The sequence below is a fragment of the Podarcis liolepis genome, assembly GCF_965112155.1.
Source record: "Podarcis liolepis genome assembly, chromosome: 9".
Lineage (NCBI taxonomy): Eukaryota > Metazoa > Chordata > Lepidosauria > Squamata > Lacertidae > Podarcis > Podarcis liolepis.
This window is the reverse complement of record NC_139564.1, coordinates 61,536,138-61,559,289: the sequence shown is the minus strand read 5'-3', so window position 1 is coordinate 61,559,289 and position 23,152 is coordinate 61,536,138. Positions and strand designations below refer to the sequence as shown.

Here is a 23,152-nt window from a genome sequence, read left to right as displayed (position 1 = left end):
TTACAGTCTGTTCTTGTGCTGCTACCCTCTGGATCTTTCATGAAGGAGGCACACAAAGAAGGGCCTCAGATCATGAGCACAGGTTCAGGTTGGTTTGTCCAAGCACATAGACGGGGCTTTGCCATGCTATTCCTCCTATAGTAGCCATGTGAAAATACTGGCATGAGAGTGAATAAATCTGAAAGTAAACTAATCAGCGTTTCTCACATTTCATCTAGAACCAGAAGCCTGCAACCAAGAAATTTATTCAATGTATGATGTAGATTCATCCCAACATTCATTGGCGGCTGGTAACATTTTAAATTTATAGGCCTTGCTGTTTTTCATCACAGCACTTATTTAGGAACGTTTGCAGAGTGCCATTACACATGTGCAGAGTGCAAACCCAGCACCATCAATTATTCTCTGCACATCTATGGACAGGGAAAGAGCTTCTATGTAAGAGGAGGGTCCAAGTATAATTTTCAGAAAAGATTGACTCATACCTCTTATTTAGAAATTAAGCCATATTGCATGAAATCTATTCATCTACATGTCTGTTGCCAAAAAGCTAAACACACAAAACATTTTAAAATGTGAGGAAAGCTTGCTTCTAGTTGCACACGGTCCCTCCCACCCGCACCGCCCCCAAAAGCAATTTAACATTCAAAAAGCAATTCAACATTGCATTTTTCAGAGGGGGAAGAAAACGGCACTTACGGTACATTACTTCACTATTACCAAAATTCATTATATTTTGCAAAATATGTTTAAAAATAAAGTACAGGACAAGCGTCCAATATATATTTCATGTTAATATTGCAAAAATCACTATTCCACTGTTGCTCCAATATTGATGTACTAGTGGAGGCTGCAGTCCCATCATGTCTACTCAGAAGTAAGTGGGGCTAGGACTGCTGCAGAAAGACAAGAAACGAATTCACTGAATTTGGGGGTTTTGCGTTTATTTTCAATTAGCAGTGACATTATTTATTTGTAAGTTGGAATGTTTCTAGAAAGTCCTATTAATGGCTGTGTTGTTGGGAGACTGTGCGTGTTGTTTTAAGTAAGTTCTATGAATGCTCTCTTTTATTCAGAACTCCTTAAAAGTTGCCAGCATATGTTCATAACTGCCCTCCTTGGCATGTTATTGCAGTTCTCTCTTAAATTAAAAAAAAAACCTGCCCCGTTTCACAACTTCCTGAGTGATCTACAGAGCAGGACTTTGTTGGTACTTTCTTTAACTGCCTCTCCCTGGGAGTAGGTGGAGTCGTCTTTTGAAAGCAGCCTATAGAAAATCTCACTCCTGCGCGTAACCCACCCAGCCTTTTCCTTCCTTGCAATGAATCTCTGCGATAGACTGTGGAATTGTGTGCGAGAGACCAGTGACCTCATAGTTGCTTGCAGAGCTTGGAAGGAGCGTGGTTTTCTGCAGCATGGAGCGAATAGTCTGAAAGAAGTGCTTTCTTGTTTCTCAGTAAATGAGCTTACTGCTCGAGGCAGATGCGGGAGAGGGCGGTTTTATGAGAGCGAAAACGCTGAAAGAGGAGAGGAGAAAGTGGCTGGAATTGCAACTTTCCGCACACTGCTGCATCTCCCGTTGTTAGGATGTCACCATTGTTCAACTGGGTGGCGAAGGTAGGAGGAGTTTTAAACTTCATTCACCTCATTTCTTTCTATTTAGATATGCAGATCAATGGCTATGTTTTGATGGTGGGGTGCTGCAAGAGAAAAATGCAGCTGGAGAGCAAACGTTTAGTTAGAGGAAAGTTAAGTGTATGTGGCTTTTTAAAATGTGCAAAATTTGCGTGAAAACGCCTAACAGTACAACCATTATGTATGTTTACTTGGAAGAAAGTGCCACAGTGTTCAGTGTGAATTATTCTCCAATATTTGTGTTTAGGATTGCAGAAGAAGCTAGAATTCTTGTGTTACAGCGAATTTGTAGGAGTTGGTGTATGAACATTTTAGTATTTATATGTAAAAGAAGACAATTTGCATCAGTTTAAATCTGGCCATTCGTGTTGGTTCACCTAGTCTGCTCCAGAAATTGAAAGAGTCCTTTGGGGTAGCTTCGGACTACGCTTGGAGATGGACAGCCCATAAGCAATAGTGGCAGAGGTTGTTTGTTTTAGTTATTTGTCCTGGAGTGTTGATAGCAGCTTCCACTGTAACTTAGCTTTCTTCCAAGTGTGGACGCTGAGCAGCTCAAAGGGTTAAATGTGATAAGTGGGGTTTTTTGTGCCTCTGAGGAATTAATAAACTGATGGCCGGTTCTAGTTTGTGATTCAAAATGGGGATGTGAGACAACCCAAGAAACACATCCTAGAAGTGAATTGAAAAATGAGGACATAAATCTTGGACATAAGTTATTTGACATTTATCTCATTTTCTTATGAGTACACATTTTACTATGGAATATAATACCTTCAATTTGTTCCTCAAGAGTTTGTGTGCTAATATCTTTGAACACCTCAAGAAAATGAAGTTAGTGAAAATTGATGCATTCCTCTTATTGTCCAAAAAGGCATAATCCTCTCTATTAAATGACTAAAACAGCTGCTTATTTTTTATCACCTGTGTACCTCACCGCTGGGTCTTGTATAAAGGGTGTGTTCTGTATACTCAAGTAAGCAGTAGCTTATTCTTCTTCCTGTTCTTTATTCTGTGTTAAAATTTCCTGTCCTGACTGGAATTGAAAATTCTGAGCCTTGCTAGTGCCCACAGGAATTTCCATGTTTCTAACTGGAGAGTGAAGTATCTAACCACTTACTTTCTTACTTTCTGTCACATGGATTTGTGAATGAAATACCTATCCACTTACTGTTGTCTTGGATTCTTACTGTTGTCACTAGGCTACCTTCGGCTGTCCTGAAGGGAACCAGCAAGTTTCTAAACATAATCTCAGGATTGTTCCTCTTGCCATATATATACACTTAAGTGACATTTTGAAGTAACAAAGTAGGATAAGTATTTTTTTCTTGATCTATTCTTGGCATCCGCCTGTCTCTGGAGTCAATGGGGGAGTGTGCCTTATCTTAGTCACATGAACAAATTAAGCATATTGGAGTTTAGAGTAGGAGTATTGACAAAATGGGAGAAAGTAAAGATATACAATACTATGTTGGCCACAATACGTTGTACAGTTAACTGATTGTTGCTGGACTACAAATCCCTCGCCATGCTGACTGTGGCTGATGGTATTTGGAGTCCAATAATGTCTAGAGAGCCACATGTTAACCACCCCTGCTTTACAGCTTTTGTTATATCCCCTTCCTGCTGCCACCACCCATGATTTCTCTATACCAAGTTTCCCCAACCTGATGCTCTTTGGATGTCTTGGATGACAACTCTCATCATCCCTGTCCATTGACCATGCTGGCTGCAGCTGATGGAGTCCACCAGCAGCTGGAAGGACCAAAAGTACTCTACTCTAGGCTGTTGTTCTGTTTTACAGATGAGGAACAGAGAATTTGCTAATGCCATGAGTCATTACCCGATCAGAAGAGAGTCCTTGTACCCCCAGGAGTGACCTAGTTCTAACCTTTTACAGCACTGTAGCCTTTACAGAAAACTTAAGTGTTCATAAATACATGTCAAAGCCTTTCCCTTAATTCTGTTCTAAGTTGATAACTTTTAATAGTTACTATGCTGTGCTTTTCACTAACCTTTCCCGTCTCTTTTTGACTATAGCATTAGCCATTCTAAATCAATTCATTAAAAAAATTCTTTGAACATTTGGAATTCATGGGTGAAAATATTAGCCCCTTCTACACCTGCTCTATTTTGGGTCATCCTTTTCCCTTTGTTGACAAATATTTCAAATTTAAAGAGTGGAAAGCATGTGGCTTATTGAGACTCAAAAGACGTTTTCCATCAAGACACTCTGGCAAACTGTCTGCAAAAAGCCAAAGGCCTGGCATTTTTCCAGGTGTTCAGTAAATAAGGGGGAAAGGCTTAGGTCTCAAAAAAAAAAAAAAAAAATAATTATGCACTCAGCAAAAGAGGGCCCCACAATTTGCAGCATTGTTCTTGAAAATATCACAGGTGTGAGTGTTGGAAGCAGACTGTGGTATTACAGTTCCAAAAGAGGCAATGGAACTCATGGACTGCCAAACATTTCCAGGCAAAAGTGGTCCAGATTAAAGAAGTTACCTTGGATTAACAACTCCTTAACACCAAACTGGGAGAGGGTGCAAGGACGCAATCTGGCTTGCTGAAGGTGGTAATGCCAAGACATGGCAAGGCACTGGAAGAGGATTTTTAGGACTGTATCGGACCTGGGCAATTAATAGATCACATTAGAATTCTCTTTGGTACAGCAAGGTTGGAGGTAGCTAAGGACATTAAGGAGCTCACGGATAGAAAGGTTGTGGAACATTGTCAGTAGAAGAACTCATACATAATAGCAGAGAAATAAAAATATGGTACCCATTTATAGTTTAATGGCATTAAAGATTCATAATCTGGAACATTTTCACAAAGTGTGCTGCTCTGTATCCCATTTTTAGGACCAGAATACAAAAGTCTTATAGGGAGTTTTTCTCTCCTAAATTATGTGCAACAAACATGTAGATTGTCATGTGTGGCAGCTGCAATGTACAGGTGTTTCACTGCATATATCCATAGTAGCAGTTGACTTTCTGGAATGCATTAATACATCTATGCAGTTTAAAAATAAATAAATAGAGCCCATGAAAGGCTCTGCATGTGTGTGTAAGAGAAAGAGAGAGGAGAGAATGAATTTCAGTCCTCTGTATTGATGAGCCAGAGGGGCTGCACACTTTATATAGCATTCACATTTGCCTTAAGTGCACTGGTTTTACAGCAGTGTTGCCTGCAGCAAACATTAAGTGTGTGAAGGCAAATGCATACCTCTGCCTCCTCAAACCCCACATTATCTTTTATACCATACTCAGATTGTACTTTATCCCCTCTGCGACAGGGCTTTTCTGCTTTTGACAGTAAACCTGTTTGCCTCTGTTCATCTCCCAATCTGTTATCAGCTAGTGCAGCCTGTTTTTTACTAGTCAGCAACAGTGCTAAGCAGAGAGGTACAAGACTTCTTTCACACATGATCAAGCTAAAATTGAAAACAAACAGGTAGAGAAGCCATGCAATGGTTATGGCTGCAGCAAGTTATGCTTAGCTGTCCTACTTACTTTTAAAAAAGCCAACACACATATTTTTCATAAACTTGCTTTGCAAAATATGTATAAGTTGTGTTAGTAGTTCAACCTGAGAAAGAGAAAACCCCCTGTAATTGGTCTGTATCTTCTCTGTGTGCAGCTGACCATCATTATCCTCCCTTGAAATGCTTGTTTGGCAAACATGTTCTTTATCTTCCAAAGGAATTTGATGTTTGTTAAAGAGAGACTCCTCCACCATTAATAACTTGCATGCAGGAGCCAAGAAAATGGCAAGATCTTGCCTCTGGATAGCAAAATATCACTTTCATGTTTCCATTGCTCTGTGTCACCATCCATACTGTTGGGACTGTTTTAATTCCCATAGTAACTGCTGAAGTGGCTAATTAACATAGAGAAACGAAATGTATAACAATCTCCATAGTATTTGCAGGATCTGAATATAGTAAAGTATCATGGAAGAGCAAAAGATCCCTAGGCAGTTACTGTTTATGGAGCCAAACTGACCTTTGAGAGACACTGGATAAACAGTGCTTTAATTATCATTTTACAGCACTAATGTGAGACTTAGTGAGCCATTTCCTGTGTAACCTGCAGCATGAAAGCTCAGAGACTATGACCTCAGTCATAGGGAGGAGAGAATAGATACTTCATCTTGCTCCTCTTCACTCCTAGCAGCCACAGCCTGCAGGGATCCTTCTCTTTTCCTTAGCCAGCTTTTCATACTGTCACTGGTATCATGACTGCCCTATATTGAACCTTTGTCAATGCAGTAGTGGACCAGGGACCCTGCTCTGTCCTGGATTTTAGGCAAGTCAATCGAAAAGTTGCTTTAGGGTTTTCAACAACAGCAACAACACCAATGCTCAACAACTTTTGGGGTGTCATTATCTTTACTTTTTGAAATATGGCAACCCCATCTAAACAGATTTTGACTAATCTGTTTTACATATGAATAAACCTACAGGGAAAACTGTGGCCTTTGAGGAACTGTTAAGACTACAACTTCCATTATCTCTGATCATTGGAGTCCAACATTGCTGTCTGGGATTGATGGGAGTTGGAGTCCAACACCATCTGAATGGAAAAAGGTTCCTCATCTTTGGTTTATCCTATTTATATGAACACTGGTTTTTGAATTTGTAAAGACTTGCTAGTGCTTGACCTGTTATAAAAACACAATGGTTTGTGCAGCTGATTCTGGCTCGAGATCAGCTTGCTCATTTGGGAATCAATATCGACGCAACAGTAGCTCCTTTGAGGAATTCACTCTTACTTCGTTTAAATGATTTAAACGAGACATTGAAAATAGGAACATGAATTATTGAAATGGTCACTCGTAAAAGCTCCCTAATTAGAATTGTAAAGGAAAGGAGCGATCAGGATGATAAAAGAGGGGTTGTAGGAAAGAGCCATAGCATCAGGTCACCCTCAAACACAATAATTTAAAATTTAACAAATGACTACTCAGGCTCAATCCTATGCACATTTTGGATTGGATAAGTCTCAGTGAACTCAGTGGTGTTTGCCTCTTAATCGTCATGTATAGGACTGCAGCCAGAAGGCTTTTAGCATTTGTTTTGCTCAAATTAGTCCATTTCCATTTTAATGTAACCTGAGCTAGGCCCAGCTATTGTGGATACTCCTCTAAACCCTCTGCAGACCAAGGGGATTTTTTGGGTAGAAAGAAGAACATATCAAAATCTGTGCTGGATGTCATAATCTGAATCCTGTACACATCAACTGCCAGAGGCTGATATGGATGGAGTTAAAATAGGATGGCTTTATCTTTTGGCTGCCCCAGGTTAAAATGGGCACCCAGAAACTCTTATTTTCAAATGCCCTATGATAAGCAGCATGTACCTTTTACATTTAAGAAGCAGCTTATATATTGCTGGCTACTAGTCATTCAGTCAGGGAGAACTAGCACCCAATATAGAACCACACTGCATCTGCAATAGCATCTTCATTTCTACTATGTTCCAATGCTATTTTCCATGCAGAAATAAATGCTGTTAACACCTGTTCTGCCCCCCCCCCCCCACACACACTATCAGCTTGGAAACTGCACTTACTGGATTGTTATTTGTGCAATATAGTAGTTCAGTCTGCTAGATTTCCTGCTGTTAAAGATGGTGACCTGTACGTTTCCAAAACATGACAGTAGCCTATGTAAAACAGTACAAGCTTCCTGTGTGTGAGGGCAGGTGTTTAATCTTGGCATCTGCACTTAGTTTTGAGTTTAAAGGGCTTTTAGAAACCTCTGCCTGACATCCTAAAGTGTTGTTCCTAGTCAAAGCCGATAGTCAATACAGGCCTGACTCACAACAAGACAGCCTCTTGGCTTAACAATGAAAGAGGGACACTTTTATTTTCTTTCATTACCATTATTATTATTATTATTATTATTATTATTATTATTATTAGAATTTATATACCACCCTATACCCGGAGGTCTCAGGGCAGTTCTTTTTCTAGTGAGAGAAGCCAACTTTATTGATTCCTTGTGAAACCATTCTTTAAAAGGACACCTGCTGTCATATCTTTAGAATGGGGCAGGTGCATCCTCTCCATCACTAGGGCTGTTTCCTGTTCTAATTATAGGACTAGAAACCAGGGATTATTTTTTTCAGCCAGAACTCCCCGGAATTCTGTTTCGGCACCTCTCAGGTGGGTGCCATTGCCATTGCAAGAGAACAAGGGAGGTGTTCATGGTGAGTTCCAGCACCTCATTTTCTAGAAAAACAACACTGCTAGAAACTATAGAAAAAGTTGCATGGTAAGGCTTGCAGGATATATTTTTTAAAAGGGTTCCAGTAAATAGCAAAGGAAGGCTACAGTGTATCCCTGTGTCCCTTAAACAGCTTTACTGCTTCTTCTTACTTGACTAATTCCAAAACATACTACAAACTGGTAGCTAGTACCATCTGTTGATTGAGCAACAGAGAGTCTTGAGGCCTATGAAGAATACTTGTCTCAGTTCCGAGAATGATTTGGGTTAGTGTTGAGTTAGAACTACACCAGTTTCCCCAATCTTTAACCATCCTACTTCCTCAAATGACGATAAACCCTAAAGGACTCCAGCGTCACACTGATTTCCTAACTTTACTTTGCCATTTACCAAAAGCAACTTTGCCATTTAATAGGAACATAAAAAACAGCCTTATGCCGAATCAGGCTGCAGGCTTATCTGGCTCACTGGCAGCAGTTCTTCAGGTGGGCTCTTTCCAGTTCAAAATTCCAGGGAACGAACCCAAGGCCTTCTACATGTAAATTACCCAGTATGTCTACCACTAAACAATGGCTCTTTCGCAAAGGAAAGGTTCAGTGTGCATTTGCATGTAGCTTCCCGAATAGTTGTGCAGTTAGAGAATGCACATGCCCTATTCCAAATGCATACATCTCTTTCTTAGTGACTTCACCAAAATGACATAGGCTTATCTCACCCCACGTAATGCTTAACAATCTCCCAGACCATAACACCTTTTTACATAACCAAGAGATTTGTCCTTCATTATACACAGATAATATAGCATAGCTCTAACATAGCAGGCAGTTGTAGATTACAGGTTAAAGGTGGTCCACAGCAACAATCAATAGTTCCTGAGTTAGAAATGAAAGCCCCCTCTATTCTTACAAGAAAAGTTAACTGAAAAATTAGCCCCAAGGTAAAAAAGGTAGGAAAGTAAGATAATAGGTCAAGGGAGACTCAGATAATTCCCGCTGCAGTATAGAACAGAAAGCAGGGCAGGTTCCTGCTTGTCCTGGCCAGAGAATGCACATCCTGTATCTGGAACTGACAATACCCAGCAGCTAGTGTACTGCTGGATCTGGGACTTTGAACTGTGAGCAACCTGGTCTTCTAGAAATTGAAACAACTCTCACTAATGTAGGCACAGATCTAAAAGTATTGTATTTGATGCATGACAACTTAATGCAGTATATTCCTAATGCGCTCCTAAATGCACACTGAATATTAAATGGTTGATTCCTGAAAATGGAAAATAAGGTTAGGAACCTAATGTCTTAGCTGTTGCTGATAATGTGTTTTTGAGAGCTAGTGAAAAGGAAAAGAGGTAGCAGAAAATTTGTGGACAAATACTAGGAGATGCTTGAAAGAGTTTTCTTGAAAAATCATTTTCCCCCTCTTTCAGTAATGAACTGCATAATAAAATGCTTGTCCACAATCAGTGCTGTTTGTCCAGTGCTGTGTTAATGTAAAGGATCTATTAGGTATACCCATCATTCTGTACTTAATCCATTCTTGGCACAGGTTCTGCCAATACCAGATCTGAAGCTCCTCTGGTTCAGTGTCCTCCTATAGTTATCAGCCAATTCCCATCCTGAATGGATTGTTTAAAATGTTGCTTCTCAAGGAGTGTGAAGAACTAATCAGTTTTTGATTTGGAAGGTGGCCTCTTTTGTGGTAAAAGCTTCCAATCTCAGGAAAAGATATCTGTAATTCATTTCAGATTATGCTTCCAACTCTACAATTTTATGATTCTGTGGTAGAGTTTCTGATTTTTTTGAGAGACGAACATTCTGACACATGTCTCACCCATTTTTACATTTTTAGTTTTGTTTAGCAAAGATCTAATAAAAACTTTCTCATCTAGCTGTACAAACAAACAAACACATACTCTCTCTCTCTCTGTATAATATATATATACACACATATATATACATACACATACACTTTTATGTAGAGTTTTATACATATTTTATTTTGTTCTCTTTTGATGTGGTCTACAGACTAACTTAAAACATTATATTCTATTTAAAGAAATATTTCTGCTTCCGTAATATAGCCTTCCTCCTGACGTTGAAGGGCAGGATCCTTTTCTTAACACTGCAAACAAACTCTGGATTTTCCCTCACCATCCCTCAGGTTGCATAAATTTTTCCTCGTGCTATATTAACTGAAGAGAATGCAAACATCAGCAGCCCACCCACTGTGGGTTTTCTGTTGCTTCTGCTTTGTTTTTTGAAACTCAATATAAAGCCCTGTGTGGACAAGCCCAACGTTTCCTATGCGCTGGGAGATGCACAGTGATGTTGTTTTAACATTGAAGGAGCACCCAAACATGAATTCTGTGTTTACCTGGCTTTCTAAGGATATGTCAGTGCAGTTGCAGGTCAGACAAACGAGGAAGATGAAGGTGCAGCCAGTATTGAACAGAATCAAATATTACTTTACCCATTCTAGCCTCTAAGTGTAGGAAGGCTTTTTCTCCCCTGTTAGTGTGACTTGGTCCCCTGCAGCCCTCATTTTTGGCTAATGCTGTGTGGGGATGCATCTGTTTGATTGCTGCGTAACATCCCACAGGTTATGGCTAGAATCCTGGCAGAATATCAGTGCCTTGATCAGATAGTTCTTTGTATCAAACGTGGATGCATATCTCCTAATGCAATGTTCATAGAGTACCGTTTGACTGCCAGATAGTAAGCAGTAGGGAATAGAGCCAAGGCTGCTGCTGGAGCGTACTACTGTCTTTGTGCCTAGAAGACAGAAAGAGGCTTGGATTTCTAACTCAGGAGCTATTGCTTGCCACTGTGGGTCACCTTTAGCCTGTAATCTACGCCTGCCTGCCTATAAATTGCCTGCTTGTTACCTACAGCAAGTAATTTTGTTAGAGCTATGGTATATTTTCTGTGTATAACAAAGGACAAACCTCTTGGTTATGTAAAAAGGTGCTATGGTCTAGGGACCTAGATAAGCCTGTAGTTTGATTCACTTTAAGGCAGCTTTTGATGTTGAAATCATTATTTACAGTCCTAAATTAGTGATTGTGGGTCCTAACTATAACATGTATGAAATGGGAAGTTGTGTATTTAGAATTACCTGAACCCACAGTTATTTGCAAAAGAAAGTTTATAAAAATAGCAGTAGTATTTCATCTCCTAATTTTTATTGGAGGACGACAGGGTCTTTCTCAAAGGAAAAAAGCATTATAACATAAAACATGAGCATTCTAACTTCGCATATTGGTCACAGGCAAAATATTAAAACTCAGTAGTACTCAGAAGTTTTGCCTGGACCAAATAAATGCTAGGTACTTACAGCATTGTACTGCTAATACTAAATATGGGTAAAGTCCTCATTCATACCAGCCTTAGAACAATGACATTTTTTCAGTGCCTTTATTATTTAAATAGAGCCATCAAAATTGCATGTCATTTTACAAAGTGCAAGAGGGCAAGTTCTGCTTTTACTCAGCTGCTTTTTTTAAACAACTACTTAATATTAGTTCAGAGTGCAACCAAACTGTATGTTGACTGAGTCATGCACCATGCTCAGAGAATGAAGTAATTCTTCCTGTCTCATTTTCAGACCATTCTTGTTTCCTTATTGTAATCCTCTGACTAATGCTATCGAAATATGTCTGTTATCTATAAAAAGACCTTCTGAAGTCTTTGTCAAATCCAGAGGCAAATATTTTCTATTACAGTTAAGGATGAAATTTGCACCTGCATTAAAAAAAACACACACACACACACAAATGAATGCACGTACAAAGGGAAAAGAGTTTTCCAGAAGGGATTTTGTTTGATGCTTTCTGGGACATTATTTCTCTAGTTATGTAGAGAGATGGTTCTAAGAGCAGAGGTCTTACTTTTTTACTCCTGCACTGCTTGTTTCACCATTCACTCTGAGCAGCTACATCTCTGTTCTGAAAAGCTGCCTTCTATGGAAAGGAGGGTATAATCTGAAAAAAGTATGTATTTTACAGGCTAATACCATCAAGTTTCGAATCAAGAAAAAAAAATTTAAAGCCAGAAAATTTGGTGTGATTTCAGTGTTACATTTGTGGTTTGGGAGCTACTTCCACATCCTTGGTTCCTTGCCATGCCAGTAACTTGTTAATACCAGAATTGTGGGTGGGTGGGTAATTGACAAAGTTGCTTCCCATACTGCTATCACCCCTTCTTAGGGTACAGCAGCCTGGTGTGGGCAGTAATATCATCTGGCCATCTCATATGGTCCTGTTTGTGAACAGCAGTCCTGCTAGACCAGGCATAGGCAACCTTCGGCCCTCCAGATGTTTTGGACTACAATTTCCATCATCTCTGACAACTGGTCCTGTTAGCTAAGGATCATGAGAGTTGTAGGGCCAAAGATTGCCTATGCCTGTGCTAGAGTCATGCATTTGGCTTCATGTTTGAAATTTGCATTTTGCTGAGCTATATTTACTTTTCCCTAAAGACAATTGTCTTTGTTTATGACTGCCTGAAACTCCTTTCATACCAGAACATACCAATGCACACACATACTCTGGTCCTAATCCAAATACATTTTCTCTTGTTCAGGAACAGGAGGGCATTAGGTATGCACAAAGGTTTGCTGATTTCCCCTTATGACAGCAGGCCCTGAACATCACATTAAGTGGTTCTCAAGAGTACACACAGCTACCATTGTTCAAAAAAAACCTGAAGACAATGGATTTTAAAAAGAGAGCACAAACAGCTTTGGGATTAGAGTACATAAAAAGCTCCCATGCACATGAGGAATACTGTGCATAGCGCTTTGGATCTTAGCCTCTGTATTCCAGGACAAGTTCACACACAAGCATGTATGTCACTTGATTTCTCTTCACTCAGTGTTGATAACTGGCAGCTTAATGTGTGATCAGATTTCATTGAAAATCTTTGTGATATGATAATCCTCTCTGTTGGGTTAGATCTGTGATGGCAAACTACACATATATTGGTTTTCCTTTAATGTTGGGGTGGCCAAATAATGAAGATGCCTCTAGCTTCCAAAGTTAATTTGTACAGTGGTTTTTCTGATTCACACATCACTTTCTGTCACTTTTAAACCCCTACGTTCTTCCTCTTATTTGAGTGGCTCTGATATTGCCGTTTTCTTGCAGGTGCCTGAGATCATAAGCACTATCAGACAAGCAGGAAAAATTGCACGGCAGGAAGAGTTTCAGAACAACCTCTCAGATGTGGAAGATCCTTTTAGCAAAAAATTTGAAGTGCTATTCTGTGGCCGAGTGACAGTAGCGCACAAAAATGCACCTCCAGCCCTCATAGATGAATGTATTGAAAAATTTAATGATGTTAGTTATACCAAAAACTTGGATTCTGGTCCATTGGCTCAACAACATGAAACTGTCAACCATTCTGGAGGATTTTCCATAAGTGATAAATTCCGATCCGTCTTCCAACCCTTAGTTAATGAAGAACAGGAGAAAAGGCCGATGCGGAAATCCTACTCTCAGCCCGGACTGCGTTCTTGTGCTTTCAAGAGAGATTCACAAGCAGGTTGCCTGAAGACAAGTAACAGCTTTGTCAGATCCTTTGATGAAGATGCTGTTTCTCTGAACTTAAAAAGTCGATTTATTCACGGGCAGAACGTTCAGCCAACGGATATTGCTGGGAACCGGATAATGTTGTTCACGGTAAAACAGAGTTGTTGTGTTTAATTGATTAATTGCATTTCTTTCCCACCTTTTTCTCCAAGGAGCTCAAGGTGGCACACATAGTTCTTCTCCTCTTCATTTAAGCCCCACAACAACCCTGTGAGGTTGGTTAGGCTGAGAGGCAGTGACTGACCCAAGGTTACCCATGGCAGAGTGGGGATTTGAACCATGATTTCTCAAGTCATGGTCCAATAATAATAATAATAATAATAAATTTATTATTTATTCCCCGCCCATCTGGCTGAGTTTCCCCAGCCACTCCCAATCAGTGTTAAAAACAGTACAGCATTACATATTAAAAACTTCCCTGAACAGGGCTGCCTTAAGATGTCTTCTGAATGTCAGGTAATTATTTATCTCTTTGACATCTGTTGGTAGGGCGTTCCACAGGGCGGGCGCCACTACCGAGAAGGCCCTCTGTCTGGTTCCCTGTAGCTTCACTTCTCGCAATGAGGGAACCGCCAGAAGGCCCTCGGCACTGGACCTTAGTGTCCGGGCTGAACGATGGGGGTGGAGACGCTCCTTCAGGTATACAGGCCCGAGGTCCAACACTCAGTAACCCCCACACCGCATTGGTTCTCTGATACCATCTCTGAACACTGGATAACATGGTTACAGAAATGGATATCCAGAGCTTTTGTGCATTGCTGCTAGCTGATTTGAAGTTAATTGAGTTCAGGTGTGTGTGTGTTTATACAGAGAACGATGGAGTGCTTTCTGTTTACTGTAGCATAAATCTGCATCACTTGTCCTCAAAGCCAAACTCAGCCTTACAGGATCACAGCTAAAATTTATTTTCTGTGCTGTGGCTCTTGATCTTGTAGCTCCATAAAATGCACCCATTCAGCACCACTCCTTCTCACATTTGGCATTTTCCTTCTTCTTTTTTTAAGGAAATAGATATGAAGTAATAAAGGAAAGTACTTTGGTTCTTGCACTTCCTCACCACTGAGCAACTGCACTGTGTCCTCACATAGTTAGAGTTAAGAACCTGTGCAAATTGTGGGTCTCCCATTTAGGCCCGGGCCTCTATCAATGTAGAAAGTAAGCACAGCTCACTCCCCCCCCCCCCAAGCCCCACCACATCTTAAAGCTTACAGACTATGATAGTAGTCCTGTAAAATCTCAAGCCTTAAACTGGTATTCTGTACCTGATCACACCCTGTAATATTCCATACTGTATCTACCACATACAAACTATGGCATGTGGAGCAGCTTCAACATAACTGCATTTTAAGTAGCCCTTGTTTTGTGTGTGTAGACCATGTGTAAGATGGAAGCCTAAATGTGTGTAATACTTTTAAAGACCTTCCAATTAAAATTGGGCAGAACAGAAGAAGACTGGCTAGGCTTCCCCTATGAAGCTCTGCTTTAACAGACAATGAGGTAATGTCTAAAACAGCCTTCTTCAAGCAACTTCCCTCCACAGTAGTGTGGCTTCATTTGGGATATCCTGGAGTAAATGATTTTAGAACAATACCCAAACACTTTAATGCTCCGGAGACAGTATGGCCGTACGATACAAGTGTTCACAAACAAGAACCTGTCATTCACACATCAATTTTTTTAGGTAAACTCTTGAAACAACCTGAAAGGTATAATGTTTGAAGAAGCCCTCTGTCATTTGCCTTCCAGTAACACTAGATTATATCGATCAGTTAATGTTTAACCTGTTTTAAATTTCAAAGACACATAAGATGGCACGCTTTTTCTCTCAATATGCCAGCTTACCAAAGAGAAAGAAAATGAGCTAAATTTGTGGGAAATACTGACATTGCATTTTCACTCATGATTATAACTTTGACTTCAGTCTATAACTCAGAAAGTTCTCTGAGGTGCATATGGAACTCCTGTCAGTGGCAGGTGCACATAAATGGAAAAACGTAAAGTCTCCTCTCTTGACGCTATTAAGGAATGATTGTGTGGAAGCTCTCATGCGTACTGTGGATCTTTAGGGAGAGGGAACATAGCTCATTGGTAGAGCACATGTCATCTCCAGTTAGAACAATGAGGTAGCAGGTAATGTACCTGGCGAATAACAGCGCAAACAGTATGATGCTAGATGAGCAAATAGTCTCATTGGGTATAAGGCAGCTCCTTTTGTGCCGTGTGCAGGGTTGGGCTAAATTCCTAAACAAGTGTGGTGGTGGTTGTTACCCACCCTTCACCCGAAGGTTCCAGGACGAGTTACAGCAATCTAAAATACAATATGAAAGTCCTAGTTTGCATTGTGGCTGATTTGTCATGCAAAATTCAGCACACCCACTAGAGTCTCAGAAAATCATATTTTTGTCTACAAATTATTTTGAAGGGCGCAACTGACTAATATTTTGTTTATTTTTTTCAGATTGGCCAGTCTGAAGTTTACATCATCAGTCCTGATACCAAAAAAGTAGTTATTGAGAAAAGCTTTAAGGAAATTTCATTTTGCTCTCAGGTACCAAGCTTTTGATTCCTTCTTGGTTCTTAAAAACTTGGGTGTTGTTTTCCACAACAGGGCAGTGGTTTTCTCCCACTAAATTCCATTACACCATTTAACAAGCCAGGATCTTTGCCCTAAAACCAGTGTATGACTCAAAGAAGGGAGGGGACATGCAGAGGAATATGTGGCAATGGTTTATAAAGTTTTGGGTGATCATTTAGGTGCAGGAAATAAACTGGTAGGGAAGAAAATAACCTAAAATTTGAGTGAGCAGAAAGTAACAGTTTTTTTACAGTTAACTTGTAAAAACTGCTCCCTTTAAAATCTGATCTCTGATGGAAGGACAGAGTGATTTTCTTATCACTTAAGAAATGTGTGTCAGGGTAGATTTCTAAAACCATTGTAGTGGCGCCCTTTGCAGTCAGTATGTGGTAGGAGCACTGTAATATTAGTATTTCTGTCTCATTTGCAATGAACTACTTCAGCATATTTCCCCCCAGCAATTAGCGATTCCCTCCCCAGTTTGTCCAAACCATGAAGGCAGCAAAGCTCACTGAGTGTGACATTCCTTCAAATAACCAAGGACTGTGTTAACCCCAGTACGTTTGAGAAGATTACCTGCAGTGGATCTTGAAGTAAATTAACACAAATCCCAGAAATTTACTTTCTAAAGGAAGTTTGTCAGACAGTAAAGGAACTTTTGTCAAAGAGAGAGAGAGAGAGAGAGAGAGAGAGAGAGAGAGAGAGAGAGAGAGAGAAAGCTGTGAGTCAGCACTTAGCAGGTTGCCCTCAAGGTCAAAATTTAGCTTTCTCAGACCAACAGGAAATAAATTCCAAATTTAATGACCCAACTCCCTCTCCCAGTCCTTTGGATTGCTTAACTAGTGGCCCAACCAATGGGAAAAACTGTACACATGCTCCTGTTTGCTGTCTCTAGAGAAAGGAGGGCATATGCTACAACTGTACATCCTCCCTTGGACGCCAGCCACAGACTGTTTCCATGGTAACTGTTGGCAGTGATGCTTTAAGGTTTGAAGATGGGAAAATCATTCTGTTTTGCTTCTGTTCTTATGAAACAAGATTCTATAACTTGAGATGCACAACCTTAATGGATATTAAAATGTAAAAATCTGAGAAGTTTGGGTTTATGAAAGTATTTACCCAATTCCTCATGGATAGCATTCATTCATTAACAATTGTGCTGTATGTTTTAATGTTCCAAGGTCACATGGGAACAATATCTGCCTGTAGGCACCAAACTGTACCTATAAAAACTATTATTTTGGGAGCTGTATTCACTGCCATACTGTTTTGCAGTGTTACTGGCCTTGAATTACATTGAATCCTAAAACTAGGGATATTCTATGCTACATAAGCATTGTCTCCTGAATTTCCTTGTTGCTTAACTCATTCATCTCTTACTTCTTGTTATGTTTGCCAAGTCAGAGAGTCTTCATTTCTTAATCATGTTGTGTTTTGTTGGGCTCCTGGGCATCTTAGACTTAAAGCTTTAAAGCTCCCATAATGCAACACAACTTGCAATTAGAGACATGCAGTTTTCTCATTTATTGATTTTACCCCATCTTCAAATCTAAACTGGGGCGTTTTGTCAACTACATCCCTTAAGAACTCCAGGGGGTTGGAAGCATCTTAGCTCAGCTAAGAATTGGACATGGGGTTCACATGCACCAGCACTTACTGAAGCAGGGAGCTTCAGTGTCTTCTGAGTGTCTTCTCAGTTGAGCAAGTGATGCTTGAGGGTTGGTTGGTTTTTTTTAAAGTTCTCCAAATATTTTGTCAACTCCACCACGTGATCAGCAACATGTGGGCCTAACTTTGTTTGCTGGCGAAGAAATTAGTTTATGTGCTTTCATGTTTTTGAAAGCAATTGGCTGGCTGTTCTCCTTTTAATATCTTGGGAACTTGACTGCTGACAGAAGGAAGGGATTGTGGTTTTTTTCATGAACAAAATGGAAACTTGAAGGCCGCTCTTTGAAATGTCATCTAGTACATGGCTCTCTGGGCTTAATGCCACTCCACCACTCAACCTACTGATTACTTTTATGTCAAGCTCTGGGCACTGAGATCCATACCAAGCAATGGTATTGATATTCTGCTTCTCTTCTCTCCCTCTCTCCTTTTAAGAAACATGTTAATCTCTTCATTAGAAATTAGAAATGGATTGGATTAGATCCAGACTACATTAGCTTCACTTAACTTCCATTAAAACCAGTGGACTTAAGTCAGGACTTCCGTCCCATTGGTCTCAGTACAAATCAAATGCAACTAAGGAACAGTGTACAGTGGTACCTCGGGTTAAGAACTTAATTTGTTCCGGAGGTCCGTTCTTAACCTGAAACTGTTCTTAACCTGAGGTACCACTTTAGCTAATGGGGCCTCCTGCTGCTGCTGCTGCACTGCTGCCATGCGATTTCTGTTCTCATCCTGAGGTAAAGTTCTTAACCCGAGGTACTACTTCCGGGTTAGCGGAGTCTGTAACCTGAAGCGTCTTAACCTGAAGCGTCTGTAACCCAAGGTGCCACTGTAATCCAAATAGAAGATTCACTGGGCTGAGGCAGTTTAGATTTGCCAATCTTGGGCTTTCATTGAATAATATGCGTGTGTATATATATTTTATTTCCCAATGGATTACTTTTATTTTCCTGCAGTTAATATTTATTTTGCATGCCTTTCACAAAAGTTTGTATGTTAAGATGCTGCTTAGAGGACTAATTACAAGCCTTTACCTAGCCTTTATGAATCTTTGATATAATTGTTTCTATTGTAGGGAATTAGACATGTGGATCACTTTGGATTTATCTGCAGAGAGCCTTCGGAAAATGGAGGCTTCCATTTCGTTTGTTACGTGTTTCAATGTACAGATGAAGCTCTGGTAAGAACCTTTAGAAATCAAAAACAACAAAGAGGTGCTGGACATAGAATGTCTTCTATATAAGGTTCTTATTTACTCTGAAGCTTGATATTTGTCACTATTGGGCTAATATAGAATAGCAGTCAATACATTGTTCATTAGCCTTCTTAAATACCAGGTCTTCACCCCTAGTTTTCTTTGCTCCAGGTTGATGAGATCATGATGACTTTGAAACAGGCTTTTACAGTAGCTGCTATACAACAAACTGCCAAAGCACAAGTCCAACTCTGTGAAGGATGTCCCATGCAGTGCCTGCATAAACTCTGTGAAAGGATAGAAGGTAGGAATTATGCAGCATGGTACATGTTTGCTTTAAAAAAAAACATGTGTATGGATTATTGCTAAGTAAACAATCAAGCATGAAGTACTTTGCCAAACTTATGTGTATTTAAAAACAACTTTGCTACTTGAACAGTACTCGAGAAGTCTGGATAAAAGTCCTTGTCTGGCAAATATTTGCATATTACAAGGTCCAAAATACTAAAAACATATTTTCCAACACTTTCATGTGCTGGATAGAAAAACTGGGGGCAAAATAGGCCAAGAGGGTGTTGTTGAGGTTGGTTTTTTTTGTTTTTGTTTTTGCAAGCCCAAAAAAGGGTCTTTGTTTTTTAAAAAAGTGTTAGGTATACCGTCGTACCTTGGTTTTCAAACAACTTAGTTCTTGAACACAAACCCAGAAGTGAGTGTTCCAGTTTACGAACTGTTTTTGGAAGTCATACATCCGACGGGGCTTCCATGGCTTCTGATTGGCTGCTGGAGCTTCCTGCAGCCAATCAGAATCTGCGCTTTGGTTTCCAAACATTTTGGAAGTCGAACGGACTTCTGGAACGGATTCCGTTCAACTTCCAAGGTACGACTGTACCTAGGATTCTTTTAAACTTCAGAAGGGATTGTCCCTCATATCTTAAAGGACTGGTTGAAAGATGGTTTTGGCTGTAGCTAAACCAGTGCAGTTTGCTTAGCATCAAACAAAATGTCTTCACTTGGTTCTCTTCCTCCAAGTTTCAGCAGGGTTTGTTCAGGTGGCATCCATAACCAAGTCCCCAGTGATTGGCTGCTGTCTGGGTCTTCTTCCTGTTCCAAGCTTATTCTTTTCCCTTGCTTGTGAAAGCATAGATTGTGGTCACAGTCACTTCAGGTTTTTGGGGTTTTTTTGCTTCTCTGCTTTTCACCTTAGTGTGGTGAGCGTAGTCCCTGTCTGGAAAGCTTATTTTAGATGGACCTGACTTTGTGAATATTGCCTGACTAGGTATTGTCATTGGGTTGTATCCAACTAAGTGATAATACTCAGAATAGAACAATTGAAATCAGTAGATGTGACGGACTTAAAACTATTGATTTCTGTGGGTCTACTCTGAATTGACTGTAGCCAGATACAACCCGTCTAAAATCATTTTGTTTACCTTAAATTTGTTTGCCTGTTACTTGTTAGGGTTACATCCTTCTAAAACTAAACTAGAAATCCAAAAGCATCTAACAACGCTGAACAACCAGGAGCAGGCCTCGGTCTTTGAAGAAGTTCAGGTAACCGTCTTGCCTGTTTCTTGTGGAAGGGGTGGGGTGGAACAGGAAATATGTCCTTTAAAGTACTCAGATATTTATTATGGTAGATCAAAAGAAACAACAACAGACCCTTGGCTCACTAGTGAAAAATACTGGAAATTCTTTTTAAAATGTTGGAAATTGTAAAAGAGAGAGAGAGAGAGAGAGAGAGATTTCTTATGGAGACAATTAGATTAGTATCAGGAGCTGGGATTGCTGCTTCTGGCATTCCTTGGCAATTAATGACAGAAGCAACTGATCACAGTAACTGACTTCATACACTTCTGTGGTCCGCATATCTGCTCTTGTCCAAAGAAGTGTGAAACCATGTAGAAGCCCAACAGGGCTTGCTTTTCTCAAAACAGCAGGGCCACCCACACTTCCATGTTACATGGCAGGCTATCCTCTCTTGTTGTAGTCATATCTTGAAATCTTCTGTCTAAATCTGTCAAGGGGGCAATTTATTTATTTTTGCCTTGATCCTGCTTGTATCTTCACTCCACTGTGAATCGCCTATTTACTTATTTATACGGGGCAGTGTAATCCTTTTTTCTCAGCTTGGGTTTTGTTTTTGGAGGTGTGTTTTTTTTGCTAGCTAAATTTGTTTAGTTTGTGATGCTGTTGCCATCTACTGGTATTTTAGGGTACAAGCAGAAATTTAACCATACAATGTCCTGACAAAATTTAAGTAATAGGGCAAAATCTGGATGGCTAATATAGATCTTCCCTTTTTCCTATTGCAGAAAATAAGGCCAAGAAATGAACAGAAGGAGAATGAGTTAATAATCTCTGTCCTGAGAGTTATGTATGAGGAAAAGCAAAAGGATCATATCCACCTTAGTGAAGCCAAGCAGGTAGGCAATTGTAAATCCCCCCCCCTTTGTTATTGCTGGAAAAGATCTATTGGTGCATACAAGGAAATTGCCTTTTCTATAAAGGTCTGCACGTGAGACCTGATCTATATTTTCTGAAAACATGTGGCACAGCCCTTCTGGGAGGATCACATATTTAAATGCTGCCCTGTATAACTGGCATGTATTTTGTTGTGTGAATTATTTGATGTGGTTTTTTGAACTTATTGTGTATGTCAACGGCTTTGAGATGTGTGTGTGTCTGTGTATAGCGCAAAGTGGTGTATAAATGGATCATGAATTAAAAATGAAATTTAAAAAATATAAATCCTTGCATTTAGATAACTAGCATGTGCAGGCTACCTCAACCAGCGAGAAGTAGTAAAGTGTCTATTTTAACATTGCTCTGAGTGGTGAATATATGCCATTGCAAAGGAAGAGAGAAAGCAACGTTAGTTTAAGCAGAATGCTCTCCTGTGGCAGTAGCTGTGCACTGAATTGAACAGTAGACTACAACATAAGTGCAAGCCCGCTTGAACCTTTGCCATTATTTTATGCAAGCATCCATCCATATTTGACCCTGAGTACTTTCTCTGGCAACCATCTTCTCCAGTAACTGGATACAGTCTTTACATTTCCTTGGAAATACTACTTTCTTTCCCCTCAACCACCTGGCTCTCAGTTCTGACTGCCCAGAAACTTGTACACAAGAAATAAATGCAATCCAAATTGCTGTCTCTAGGACATATTTTGGGGTGGGAGCTGATTTGAATGGAGGGGAAAGCTTTCCTTTCCTTGTGTAAGGGGGAAAATCTGATCCGTGCAACAAATATTTAGCCTTTTAGAACTTTTTTGTTCCAAGTTAGTTCTAAGTTCAGAACGGGCGTCATACAAATTGTGTGACACTTCTAGAAAACATGGAAGGATGTCTTCTATGGAAACTTGTTCTATTTGTCCTTATTCTCTCTTTTTAAACAAATGTTTGTTATTTTAACTTTCTAGACGTCACAGTCGTCAGTAGAGGCCATGGGAAATGAGATGCCAAGCAACACACCCCGGTTCAGACTGGATATGTTGAAGAGCAAGGCTAAAAGGTCACTGACGGAGTCATTAGACAGTATTTTATCTCGGGTAAGGCTCTTTAATTTTGTTATCTTATGTCTGATGGCATCGTATATGTTAACTGAAAGAATTTTTTAACATAGTGCAGATATCCAGTAATTTGATTGGTGATTTCTTAAAATAGAAAGGAAGGAAAACACTGATGACTATGCAAAAGGTTCACTTATTAAATTAGTACTTGGCGGTCATGCTTTTGCTGGTTTCCAAGTTGCTTGCAAATATCAGTGTGAGTGACCTTTTTGAAGGAGGCTGTTGTTTCTTATGCAGAGCAAGGCTATTCTTAGTCCACTCAGGAAATTAAATTTAATAATGATCTCAGCACAGTGAGAACTTTGCGGGGTTATTGCAAAGAATCATATGAATTTTTAGATTTCTTTATATATGTGTGCCTATATAATATGAGGATTTTCTTGGTAGGGGAATAAAGCCAAAAGTCAACTGGAAAGTTCTGGAAGTATTGATTTGGACAGCTCCTTGTCTAGCACACAAAGCACAACAAGTAAAGTAAGTAAATGTCAAAACATAAAAAGTAACAATATATATTACAATCTTTAATATTATTTCCTAAAAGGCAGGTGGCCCATTGGGGGCGCACAGTTATATTATTAAACAGTGTTGAATTTTATTTTGAAAACAATGAACGATTATATTTGTTATCATAAACAGACTAGTGGGGGGGAAATAGTTTGCTGCTCTATAGCTCTCTTGGCTGCTCATATTTCTGTAGG

The 23,152-nt window shown here is 39.8% G+C and overlaps 1 protein-coding gene across 4 annotated transcripts in view; it reads left to right on the top strand.

The window, feature by feature from the left end:
* TBC1D1 (TBC1 domain family member 1) overlaps positions 1–23,152 on the top strand; it is an 81,324-nt gene that overhangs the window by 25,692 nt on the left and 32,480 nt on the right. For all 4 annotated transcript variants that reach the window (XM_083459777.1, XM_083459779.1, XM_083459778.1 and 1 more), the window contains exons 3-10: positions 12,998–13,531; positions 15,900–15,989; positions 18,763–18,867; positions 19,054–19,186; positions 20,342–20,433; positions 21,195–21,305; positions 22,305–22,433; positions 22,842–22,928. In XM_083459777.1, the coding sequence (XP_083315903.1) occupies positions 12,998–13,531; positions 15,900–15,989; positions 18,763–18,867; positions 19,054–19,186; positions 20,342–20,433; positions 21,195–21,305; positions 22,305–22,433; positions 22,842–22,928 (1,281 nt within the window). The remainder of the gene's footprint in view (positions 1–12,997; positions 13,532–15,899; positions 15,990–18,762; positions 18,868–19,053; positions 19,187–20,341; positions 20,434–21,194; positions 21,306–22,304; positions 22,434–22,841; positions 22,929–23,152) is intronic.